Below are 13,841 nucleotides of genomic sequence, written 5' to 3' on the forward strand. Positions count from 1 at the left end.
ATTCAGAGATCACATCAGTTAAATTTTTCTGTCCTTGAAAATCCCTAGAGTTGTAGCTCTTCACTCCAACCTAAACTATAAGAAAGAAAAGCCTGTCTAAAAATCCATCCCTAAGCTACAATATCTTGGTCACATCATGACAAATAGAATCAGGTACCATCTACTGCAAGGAATCCTGCAAGGAAAGATACCTGGAAAGAGAGGTGTTTGCAGGAGACGAATCTCCTGGCTATAAAACCTCAGAGACTGGACTCTCAAGACATCGGCAGAGTTACGCCAAGGAGCTCACAACAGAGAAGACAAAACCAAGATGGTTGCCAACATATGGAATGGATAAGGACTAGAAGTTGACTCTGAGAAATTTCCAATTGACTTTTCAGTTTTCTTATTCAAATAGCGTCACCTAACCTAACTTAACTGTACCATATATATTATTAAAACATTCTCACTATAAATTTACATGATAATAGCCTTTCCAATACCATGGTTCAAATCGCAGTCACTCCATGTGCGATTTGTGCTGGACAAAGCAGAGGCGGGACAGGTTTTTCTCCGGGTACTCCGGTTTTCCCTGTCATTTTTCATTCCAGCAACACTCTCCATTCTCATTTCATAGCATCTATCAGTCATTAATAAATCACTTTGTGAGATAGAATCAAAGTGCAGTAAAGTTAATGCAGTGAGCTTGCAGTTGCAATCAATAGTATTCTGTAAGAAGAAAGTCAGCTCCTGGATGAAATTTTACATCATTCTGTTTTCAGACCAGCATTGCTTTACGGGAGTGAAATGTGGGTGGACTCAGCATATCTTATTCATAAGTTAGAAGTAATAGATATGACTTGACTTGACTTAATTCCTGTTGTTCCTTGTGGAGGGCATCAACAAAGCATCTCCATCTGATCCTGTCATCTTTGGATCAGTCCCGTTTCTCATTGTTGATGTTTCTGTAATAAGGTAATTTAAAGTTGTGCGAGTTATTGACCCACAACACCCGAGCTTGGTGGTTGTGCTACCACCTACGCCCCCAAGCCTGCTGTTTTCTGTTGGGGTAGTCTCCCTTAGCCTTTGAAGATCCCTCTTCACCACAAGGCAGTTGTTTTCCTCTTTATTTTACCCCAAGAGGAAGGGTTGCCTCCTCCACCAACTTTGCCTACCAAAGGTCTCCTTCTCCGCCTCAGTTGCCATTAAGCACTTCACCAAAGCCCCGTTAGCCGTTACTTTTCAGGGTTCCTGTAAGGCCTTCACAGCTACTGTAGCGGTCCTGGGGCACACAAGGTCCCCCCTGTACTTCACGCTTACAGGCTATCCCCTACTTCGTACCGTTGCCTGTCCTCCACGACGTGGACGAGGGGTTGGACTTATGGGGGCAAACAGATATGAATGATTGCTGGTACAAACAGGTGGAAACAATGGCAGGAGGGTACCTAGAATAATGAGATAAACCATAAGTTAGGTATAAACTCCATGGATGAAGCTGTACGCATAAACCAGCTTTGGTGGTGGGGGCATGTGATGCTAATAGAGAATAGGTTACCTAGGAGAATAATGGACTCTGTTATGGAGGATAAGAGAAGTAGAGAAAGATCAAGGCGACAATGGTTAGACTCAGTTTCTAACAATTTAAGAGGTATGGAACTAAACATGGCCACAGATCTGGTTACAAATAGAGGATTGTGGCAGCTTTTAGTAAATTCACAGAGACTTGCAGACTGAACGCTGAAAGGCATAATGGTCTATAATGAAGACGTATGTATGTAATTATGCATGCATGCATGATATCTTTTACTATCTGAAATACCATTATCATATGATGTAATATATAATAACTGTACATAAAATAGAAGACAGTAGTGCTATAAATACACCATTTTCCATTTATTTTGTAATTGATTTTAGAGTGTTTACTTATTAATTTATTATTTGCCAAGTGTTTTGGAATATCTTTGTATTTTCTACAAGCTGAAGATGTCCCCAATGAGGGACAAAACATGTACTTTTAATTTAGATTAGTTAAAATTTTATTTCTGTTAAAAAATAATACAGTATTCTGGTACCATAAAAGGATGGACTCTTCTTAGTTTTGACTTGACCATATTCCTTTGATGGCCATCAGATGGGAGCACGCTGCCTTCATTTCCTTCAAAATAAACACCCACATTTGCTGGAGAACATGCCACTGCTCTACCGCTTACGAATGTGGTTTCAACAGGACTGGGCCCCACCTCGCATATCAGTGGTCATCTGGAACCATCTTCATGCTTGTCCTATCTCTCTTGTAGCTTTATGTGAGGAGAACCTCACCAGTCATAGCACTGATCAAGATACATACATAAGGTCCAAGATGGTTTTTATTTATAAGGGCGAGTTGGGTGATTATCAGTTAACTTAATTTGAAATTCTAGTTGCAGCAGCATAGAAACAGAAGACATGATCTATCGAGTGCCAACTCCTAACAGTCACAATGCTCCACTAAAGACAGTTCATTCCAAGTCCCTAGGTGGCACTCCAAACCAAAGAAGTGATATATGTCAGCAAACTTGAAAATTATATGGTTTTCTGAAAGTTCAGGATGTCTCCGCTAGACTTCATCATACACAGGCATTTAAGGTGTTGCCTACCACTAGCGAAGGTCCTTACCAATGGCACAATTTCATCTATATTCTCGAGCATGAACTCTCTGTTGTAGTTGTACTGAGGCACTAAAGGTTCCAATACTTACTTTATAGTCAAAATGAATAAAATCGATTCTAAAATTTACTTTGTTCCTACGTGATAATGAGAAGATTAAAGTTCATTTAAAGATCAGAAGTTGAAACTGCTTACTTCAATAATAATAATAATAATAATAATGATAATAATAATAATAATAATAATAATAATAATAATAATAATAATAATAATAATAAAGAATTTTTACCACCGAGCAAATGGCTGCTTGGTTTGGTTCTCATAGCTATCAGCTTGCATTCGGGAGTTAGTGGGTTCGAACCCCACTGTCGGTAGCCTTGAAGATGGTTTTCTGTGGTTTCCCATTTTCACACCAGGCAAATGCTGTGGCTGTACCTTAATTAAGGCATGGTCGCTTCCTTCCCACTCCTATCCCATCATCACCATAAGACCTATCTATGTCGGTGCGATGTAAAAGCAAATTGTAAGAAAAAAAAAAGGTCATATTGTACAGAAGTGAGGTGTAGAAATCAGTTGGTAATATTGCTGTAATCTTATCTATAAGTTCTGGGTGTCTGTTGCATGTAATTTACTACTCTTTTGCTTTTGGATAATAGACTTCTCTTACATTCTTGCAGCTCCACGAAATAGCTGCAGATGCCAAGAGTGATCTGTTCATCCTCTGTCGACAACACTGTGCATACAACTTTCCTGCCATGGCCATGTTCTCAACAAAACAAGGAGATGTTTTTAATGAGCAGCTCTACACCACATTTTGTGATCTAACTTGTGATCCCTACTTCCTAGTGCGGCGCACAATTGCCTGCGGCATTCATGAGGTATGAACATATATGTCATTTTTTTAATAGTCAGTTTCCAGTTTGTCTTGATGATAGGCATCATATTAACCTTGGTATATCAAACAGTGCTAAAAATGGAAGATAAATATTTAAATTCGATCTAGTGACATGAAAATCTTCACATCAGTGTGGGCACGGTTTCCCTTGCTCGATATGCTTCAATGTCTATTTAAATTAATTTTTTAATATAAAGAAGGGGAATCTCGCTCCTAGACATAACATACAAAATCTTTTCAATAATCATCCTTAATAGGATAAGTTTACAACTTGAGAAAGAACTAGGAAAATATCAAGGAGGTTTCACACCCTGAAGGAGCTGTCCTGATCAGATCATGAGTCTGAAGTTGATAATAGACTATAACAAGAGAATAAACAGAGATATGGTGATAACATTTGTAGATTTCAAGAAAGCTTATGATTGCATCCATAGAGAATCCCTGTTTAAAATTTTAAGATACCTTGGACTACACCCCAAATTAATAAACATGATAAAATTGACTCTCACTAACACCATATCAAAAGTGAAGTTTAGTAGTGAAATAGAGAGCCCATCTCCCTGCTGTAGTCCAGTTTTCATTTCAAATGACTCTGATATAATTAAATTATTACCATCTTGCAGCTCCATGAAATAGCTGCAGATGCCAAGAGTGATCTGTTCATCCTCTGTCGACAAGTCGACAACCTTCCTGCCATGGCCATGTTCTCAACAAAACAAGGAGATGTTTTTAATGAGCAGATATATATGTGATATAATTAAATTATATCAGAGTCATTTGAAATGAAAACTGGACTACGGCAGGGAGATGGGCTCTCATCACTATTATTTAATTGTGCTCTAGAAATGGTAATGAGGGAATGGTTTAGGAAATGTCCCCCAAAGATAAAGATTGGCCGAAAAATCCAAATAAATTGCCTGGGTTTTGCCAATGATTTAGCAATGCTAGCAGTGGACATAAAAGAAGCAAAAACCCAAATATCAGAACATCAAAACATTGCAAATAAAATTGGCCTCAAAATATCATTTGAAAAAACAGAAATTATGCCCCAAAAAGCAACACAACTAAAAGAAGTTACCATAAATGGTAATAAAATCAAAATAGTAACTCAAATTAAATATCTTGGAGAAGTAATAACACATAACCTAAATGAAAAAATCTCAATCCAAACAAGAACAAATAGATTATCTAAAGCACAATAATTAACATGGGATATCTGCAGAAAGAAATGTCTCTCAATAAATGCAGAAACAAAACACTGCAACACAGTTATAAAACTGGAAGCTACATATGGGGCAGAAACACTTTTTCACCTGAATAAAGAATCAAAGACTCGCAGACTTCAGAAAATTGAAAGGAGGATTGGAAGAACTGGCATCAACGAAAAATACCAGAAAGATGGACAGTGGCGGATAATATCTAACAAAGTCATGTACAAAGAGCTGGAACCCATTACAGATACTATGCATAAGAGGAGACTGGGATTCTTTGGACATATCATGAGGATGCAGGATTCGAGACTTCTGAAACAACTAGTACAACACAATCTCGTCGCAAAAAATACCATAACAGGATGTAAATGAATCAGAGAAATTAGAGAGGATCTGAAGGAAATAGACCTTACAACAGAAGACACCACAAATAAGATAAAATTGAATACGAAACTCAAGAATACAAACCTCCGCTTTACTCTTATATGAAACAAACCAATAACATGCACATTTTCAACCGAGGAAGGGGCATGAAGATCGGAGTGTCTGCAGAACAATCCCTTCGAAGAGGCCTGAACGATGGACTGACTAAAGTGATCCTATGCAGTCATAAAACAAGAAGAAGAAAAAGAAGAAAAAAGGAAGCCATACTTATCTCTGACCCAGCTAATGTAACTTACAGCTTTTCAGTCTGTCAAAAGCACTAATTAGAACACATATAACACTATAACATAGCTGAAAAATAACACACATTAATAGAATAGAATTTTTATTCAATCATTAAGTACCGTATAATCTCGAATACCACCCGCACTGTTTTTTCAAAAATATTGGTTCCAAAATTGGGTGCGGGTCTTATTTAAGATTTTGGGAAATTTATCTTTCCGAATGCGTGTAAATCGGGCATTACCACCGGCGTGGCTTGGCAACAATGCTCTCTCCGCTCTCAGTATACTCTACTTTCGCGCTTGGCGTCAGTCTCACGCACGTTCTCAGAGTATCAACATGAATTTCCACAAAGCATTTGCGATCTTTTACTGCGAGTGAGAAACTGAAAGTAGTTCGGGAAGCCAAATTATTGGAAATCGTGCTGCCGGTAGGAAATGCAATATTGACGAGTCGTGTATTCATGATTGGAGAAGGAAGAAAAATGTGCTATTAACATGTAGTGGTGATCGTAGAGCTTTTCGTGGACTGAGTACAGTTTCCAGAAATTGAAAAAAGCTTTATAAATATGTGACAGAAAGGCGGGAATTGGGATATGGTGTGTCGACCGAAATGTGTCAGCTAAATATATTAGAGATCGCAAAGGAACTTTCATCGGAAGGGTTTAAGGCAAGCCGAGGATGGGTTTGTAATTTTTATAAAAGAAATTGGTTGAGCGTACAAAGGCGTACCTCAATTTCACAGTGTCTTCCTGGTGCCTACGATGAGAAGTTATTGTCGTTTCAATGTCATAATTCGGTTGCGAAAGGAAAATGCATATTTGCTTTCCCAAATTGGCAATGCAGATCAGGCACCAGTCTACTTTGAAATGCCAGTGGACAGGTCTGTGAATATTAAGGGTGCGAAAAGTGTTACCATTAGAACAGGTGGCAATGAAAAACAACGGTGTATGGTAATGTTGTGTATTCTCGCTGACAGAACCCAATTGCCACCGTACATTGTTCTCAAGCGAAAGACGCTTCCTAAAAATCTAACCGCTGGTGTTATCGTCAGATCTCAGAACTCCAGCTGGATGGACATTTCACTTGTGGAAGACTGGGTAAAGTGTATCTGGCAACGTCGCCGTGGTGCATTATTGGGACGAAAGAGCTTGCTTGTTCTCGACAGTTACCGCGGCCACACAACGGACGCTGTGAAGAACATATCAAGGATGGGAAAACCGAGCTAGCAGTCATTACGGGCGGGATGACGTCTATGCTACAGCCGCTGGATGTCTGCCTGAACCATCCATTTAAAGCATCCTTGAAACAGCTCTGTACGGAATGGATGGCGGCTGATAATCACACACTGACGCCAGCGCCCAAAAGTTCAGCTGCTGTGTTCGTGGATTTTGAAGGCATGGAATCGTATCCCTGGAGACCTCATACGGAAGACCTTCAGGAAATGTAGCATTTCTAATGCTGTGGATGGCAGCGATGATGACATTTTGTGTGAAGGTGATAGTGATGAAAGTTCCGAAGTTGGTACTGATGATGATGATGATGATGATGAATGAACTCATTGGATATCGTTCTGGAAATGTTTGTTTACTTTTATTTGTATTTTCTAATCATTTGATGTGTGTTAGTAAAGATTGTAAATAATTTTGACTTCACTTTTTTTTTAAATTATTTTGTTCTTTCAAAATAAGGGTGCGGGTCTTATTCTGTGGCGGGTGGTATTCGAGATTATACAGTAATTTAATTATTATCATCTAGGACTTGTAAACACTATTATGAATAAATAAATAAGTACACTAGTAAGGCAGAAAATTCTTCTTACACACTTTAGCTTACATTATGTACATATCTGCATGAATGTCACTTTCTGCTTTTCAACTGATATGTCGCACTGTATACACAAACTTTGCTTGGTCACCTTTGAAGTGAACTTAACCACAGACCAGTTTTCTACACATTGCACACATCAGTTGTCTTGTTCCCTTTGCACACTGCAGCCTGACACTATCTGCGTTGTGAACTTTCTTCAGAGTTTTGGGCCTCATTGTTGCAGCCTACTAATCCAAGAAGGCGCGTAAGGATGCGCTAAATTGGTTGCCAATTGTCTCAGGAATGCCATTCTCGGTGTTCTCTTGCCGGTTGCTTGCCAGCTTTTGCCTTACACAATGCATAAGCATTTTTACCAGCGAGATCTAGTATGTTGAAGAAGATGTGCACTGGCCATCGTCGACACATCAATTTTACCGTGTACTTACGGCCCATTTGATCTACTATGTCAACAACAAATTTGGTAGAATTATAAAAGAGACTGTTTCAGTTTCTTTCTTCGAATGTTGTTCGTTGTACATCAGTATGTACTGTACTGAGAATGAGAATTTTTTTTTTTTTACCCTGGTAGGACTTGAGAGTTACATCCTCATTTTTGTACGCTACTGTGCTGTAGAGTAGGTCACTGCTGGTCTTCACAGGAGGAGGAACTTCTCTCCTACTATGGTTCAGTGTGTGTACGATACTTTTGTTCTTTTTCTTCGATGATTTTGCTACTTTCAGTGAAGTGAAGAAGTTATCACAAATAATATTTCTTCCCTGATTGATGAAAGGCTCAGCAAGACACAATACTACATGTTCATTTAGGGTCCAATCGGTGGGTCGCGTTTCATCTCTTTCAAGATAGGGAAAACCGTTTACAACGTACTTGGCTTCCACATCGAAAGCTAACCAAAATTTAATACCAAACTTGTCTGGTTTATTGGCCATATACTGCATAAATGGGCATCTAGCTTTCGATGGAAAGAGCTGTTCATACACGGCAATATTCTCACTTAGTCTGTAGCAAATAGTAAAATTAGATATAAATTTGTCCCACGCAATGGATACAAGCGCCAGTCTATCCATTTTCAGGTGATCCCTGCTGGTAGATTTTTAATTGAATCGAAGAAACCTCATGATTTTCAGAAAACGGTTTTGTGCAACACTTTGAAAGAAAATCCCAGGGCCCCACTTCTTTGACCACAGATCGAGAATGTTTGTGTCAGCTCCATAAGTTCCAGGAGTGTATAAAATATCAACGACAGTGTCCAATTCTTCCAAAGAAAGTGTCTGTTCAGGATTGTTCAGAACTTGGCAGGCTCCAACCTCAGTATATCGTTCGATGTGGCGCAGCTTGGATTCGTCAGTAAAAAGACGACAAGCCGTTTCCTTCAATGTGGCGTTTTCCATGTCCTGTGGGACCTGGGATTTCCCACAGTATATTTTACTGTCCTCAACGGCCTGGCAGGCTTTGTAGATCAACAAGAGTCCACACAGTTCCATCCAAAGCAACTTTTTCTTCGCCGACTGCCACGTGCTGACCACTCCCATATGTTGACTTACCACATCGTACGCTCAGCCTTCTGCAGTTGATATTGTGCTCTTTGCTAGTAATTTCATTATCTTCCTTAGTGTTTCCTTCACCCGCAAAATATAAAACCAAATGTACTTACACTGTGCACAGAATTGCATAAATACAAAATGACTAACGTCAAATAGGCTTACCTTTGTCATCAGCTGTTTTGCTGGTGTGCGTGCATCGCCGTTTGGCGGGTAATTCCCTAACCCTTGAGGTCGAAGGCTTCTGTGTGATTTCATGTTCAGATGGCAATTCTACAGGCTCGATGCAACTAGAATTACTATCCAAACTATTTCCGTTTGTCAAGCTATACACGTCTTTGCAATCATTGAGGTCCAAATCAGTCCCAGCTTCATCGTTGATTGTGATGGGGAAATGTTATGCTTATGTTTCAGAATTTCGGCATCCATCAGCAGACTTCGCGAAAATATGTTTCTTCAGGGTAACAGTAAACAATCGGGAAATCTAATTTGAATGTTTGTAACAAGTGAACACGATAATTGATTGCTCGTTATGATTGCACACCTTTCACTACTGAACAAATACTGACTATATTTTCCTGTCAGTGTACTTATATCATTGTTAGAAAAGAGCCAACAGCTGTCCTATTGCAGGACAACAATACGTTCTGTTCGATACTACGGCAATAAAGTATACTGCAACAGCTTGTCAGAATGATATCCTGCTCTAAATGAATGCCACAAACGTCTTATGGGGTAGCTACTGCAGTACCGATCAAAATGACCGTCCAGTAAAAGTAGGTATATGACCTCATAGTGCTAACTAGAAAGGAGTTACAAGTTTTTGAAGCTATATGCCGATAAGTACACTTAAAATCAATAAAAGCCACCAAAGGGTTTGTATGTCCTAACCGTATAAGGAGAATGATAGAGAAAACAAAATTTTAAATGGTCATTTTGACCGCTGCGGTAAACCTAGTGTTAACTTACAGCCCCAGCATTTGCTTGGTGTGAAACTGGGAAACCAATAAATTAATTAATTAATTAATTAATTAATTAATTAAAAAATAACCGACCGGCCATTTGAAAGTGGTCCACAGAACGCAATATGCAACACAGTTCATTCATGAAGAGATTTTGGGAGAAGAAGAAGGCAAAAACCATCAGGCCAATGAACAAATTCAAACCCGCTCTTTGAATGGGCATAACGAAGAAAGACAAATAAATAAATTTAATGGAACAATAAATAGTTTCATACTACCACAGTCCTTCTAGGAATTCATGGAAGCAAATTATAACTGATAGTTTTCTAGTATACTGTTAGCAAAATATGTAAGAAAATGAAAGAGAAAAAACAATATTTCTGGAAACATAATGTACATTTATATTATAATTTAATCTGTTGATTTACTGAGCAAGTGGCTGCACGGTTTGGGTCACAAGGCTATCAGCTTGCTTTCAGGATATAGTGGATTCAAGCCCCACTGTCGACAACCCTGAGGATCGATCTTAGTGCTGTTTTGCTTTTTGTTCAATATAACTCTTTCCCTAGATAGTTTTCTTTTCTTATTTGTAAAATATTTCCGTAGTACACCCAGGGGTTCACATGTTATAAGCATGGAACCCCACTTTTGACATTGATTCCATTTAATTTAAGTCAAGTTCCTCTTTTTTCACCCGGTCTAGAAAGCCAAGAATAACGGCCGAGAGGATTCATCGTGCTGACCACACGACACCTCGTAATCTGCAGGCCTTCGAGCTGAGCAGCGGTCCCTTGCCAGAACAAGGCCCTTCAAAGGCTGTAGTGCCATGGGGTTTGGTTTGGTTCCTCTTTTTCAGCTTTGACCATTCATAGTCAACTATTGTTTTCTTTTGATCACAACAATGTTAGGTTTACTGTATCTGAGGAGTAATTTTTATTGCCTTCATGGGTCTTTCCTTTCTTTTGCCACTTCCTTCATTCTTTGAAGAATTTGACCTCTTCCTTTGTATTAATGTTCAGTAAGGATAATAATCCCATTGTTTTCCTGTTTAAAACAGTAATCTTCATTAACACCTGTCTCATACAGGTAATGATGGCATGACATAATTTTTTTAATTTCAGGCATGAATGAGATGGGTTGATGATTATACTTTTTAATTTATTCTTAATGCTGTTTTCAGGTGACCAGTGTTTTGGGCCCAGCGTGTGGTATGGTGAAGAATGAGCTGGTGAAACTTTTGAGGGATGATTCTGATGAAGTCCTTCAAGGGCTTATACCAAACATTGCCATGACTATGGAACTTCTGGCTAAAACTGGCAACATTGGGCCAGACGTTGTGGGAAGTCGAGTGTTAAATGTGAGATGTTTTCTTCTCAAGTCATTATGTAATAGTATTTTATCTAAATTACTGAAAGTTCATCAATTCATGCATTATTGAACTTATGTTCAGTTTGTTTCTGTACCCTTTATGCCTGTTAAGTCTGTTTTTCATTACCTTTTAATTGTTGGATCCCTGCAAGAAAAATGAATGGAATACTTTAAGTTTGTTGGTTTAAGGGGCTGGTTATCCCATGATTTTGCTCCTTATTCAACAGAATATGTAGTTGATGTGAACTTGTATCTAAAATTATCCATGGTACTACTAGATTAGTGTGAATAAAGAGTAACTGAGGTAAGGGTAGGTTTTAGTACTAACATTGATTCTTCTTCTTAAGCCGTCGTCTCCAAACAGAGGTAGACGATCCACACGGCCAGCTCCGATCTTGACGTTGCAGCCATGCCATGTGGATTTATTGGAATATCTCTCAGGATCTTTAATGCAGTGGTTTCCTGTTGCCTTGATTACATTGATTGGTAATATTGTATAGCACACTTCTGAAAGAACAGGATGCTGGGTTATTGTGTCCCTCCAATTTAACAAATGATGAGCATGGAGACAAATAAACAGGTATTATTGACCTCGGTGAAGGACTCTGTAACCATTTTACATCCCCATTTATATTTGTGAATTATTTTTAAAAAAAATTATGTTAAACATTTTCATGAAGAATTTTTTCCTTTCTGTAAGACAAAATTATTGAAATAACATGTAAATTATTCCAGATTCATGTCGTTAGCTCTATCTACAGTCAGATGAGTATATTCATCTCTCTCTTCATATTAAATCGGTTTTGTTTGTCAACTTAGTATAGTGAAAGTTTCAGCACAAACCTTTTCTGTAGTGCAGCATGTTAACCGAGAAAAACTCTGGTAAAGAATGATCCTACAAAAAAAAAAAAATTAATTTTTGTAACCCGGTCAAAGAAAATATATATATATGTTCATGATAACTTTTAGATATTTGGCAGCAAATTTTAATTATCCGAAGTTGACTTTCAAAACTTGTAAATAACTGCAATAATATATCGCAGACTTTTGTCTTTTCTATAAATAGCAGATTGTCCATGAAGTCCATGGCATATGGCAAACCTACATTCCCTTGAACTGTAAAAGTCAAAATCAAAGTGTTCCTTATAATTACAAATAACAATGGTAGCCATTCAAATGGTTATATGTTGATATAAATATTGTATGCTGATTCAGCTCATTAGTTTTTTGTTACTAAATTCAGTTTAGTGTAATAACAGTGGGATCTGCAGGATTTTTAATGTGTGCTTCTGTTTTGCACAATTCGAATGTAATTAAAATGTTTTATGGTGGGTTAATTTACCAAAGGTAGTCTAATATTTAATTTTATGTCAAAGTGTCATATCATGAAATCAGTTAGGGTGGTGACTATGTATGTTTTTTTAGGTCTTTTATAAACCTGTCGTTAAAACTTCTTAAGTATATCATTGCATGTTGATGGTGTTTGTTTATATCGAGCATGTGTTTAATGAAATGCGCACGTTTATCATAATTCTCTCCAAACCATCTCGGCTATACAGAGTGTATCAGAACTGTATCGACAAAAAATTCAGGGATGCTCTCCGTGTTACATTAAGAATGATGGTGCAGTCGAATTGGCAGAGAAAATTTTTCTTTTCAGAAAATGAGGTTACTTTGTTACTTCCGGGTGCACGATTCACACTGACGAACTTGCCGTATTTGCTGTGCACAGGCGAAAGTGATGATTTTGTAACAGTTTAGAGGCAGTACTAATATTCCTACCCTGTTACTTGTTGGCCAGTTGCAGATAATAGTTAGTTATCGAAGCGCTTTGTATTAGGCTTACTGGCGGTAATACATACAGTAGCATAGTTCTTTGAAACTGGTTACGTGCGGTCTTCCCACTTAGGATCACATGTTCTGGATAATGAGCAAAGACCCAATACGATTTATATGGATAAAAACTCAATTACAGGGAAATGGTTTCTTAGAAATGTGTTGAAAGACGGTAGCCAATAATAATAAAGAAGGAGAGTAGAGACGATGACACAACGATGAACTGTATCTACACATAGAGAAGATAACGGATACCATACGCAAAAGGAGAATCTCTTTCTGTGGCCACGAATGAGCTCCGAAAGATTGTCCAATCAAATCTGTGCCTACTTTGTGGGAAAGAAAACCAAAGGGATCTGGTTTATAGAGGTGGAAAAAGACCTACAAGAACTGGGGATCTCACATGAGGATATCCTGGAACGTGACTCTGTGAAGAAGAAACTTGGGGAAGTACAGAATTTTCAGCCAAAACCCAAAATGAAAACCAGTAAGAAGTGGACTGAAGAACGGAGGGATGCTTACCGAAGAAGAATGCAGGAACACTGGGCAAATGTGAAAGATAGTAGAAGAAAGCAGTTGAAATAGTGTGGGGCATTGAAGACCGAAACGAGAAAAAATAAATAAACAACACCATTTAAATCACATAGCTGTTACCTTGTATTCGGGAGATGGTTGGTTCAAACCCCTACTGTCAGCAGTCCTGAATATTTTTTTCGGTGGTTTCCTATTTTCACACCAAGCAAAGCTGTTGCTCAGTTAAGGCCACGGTCGCTTCCTATCCCATCATCAGGTAAGATCAGTCTGTGTCGGTGTGACATAAAAACAACAAAATAGCAAAAAAGAAGTACTGGCTTTAAACTCTGTTTACATCTTACCTGATTGGACTATTTTGTCATTCCGGCAGCAT

The 13,841-nt window shown here is 38.3% G+C and overlaps 1 protein-coding gene across 1 annotated transcript in view; it reads left to right on the forward strand.

Annotated features, from left to right (window-relative positions):
• Positions 1–13,841, forward strand: part of LOC136871708 (uncharacterized) — a 245,700-nt gene that overhangs the window by 71,146 nt on the left and 160,713 nt on the right. The window contains exons 6-7 of the mRNA XM_068227141.1: positions 3,306–3,506; positions 10,911–11,087. Of these exons, the coding sequence (XP_068083242.1) occupies positions 3,306–3,506; positions 10,911–11,087 (378 nt within the window). The remainder of the gene's footprint in view (positions 1–3,305; positions 3,507–10,910; positions 11,088–13,841) is intronic.

This window comes from Anabrus simplex, chromosome 1 (assembly GCF_040414725.1).
Source record: "Anabrus simplex isolate iqAnaSimp1 chromosome 1, ASM4041472v1, whole genome shotgun sequence".
Lineage (NCBI taxonomy): Eukaryota > Metazoa > Arthropoda > Insecta > Orthoptera > Tettigoniidae > Anabrus > Anabrus simplex.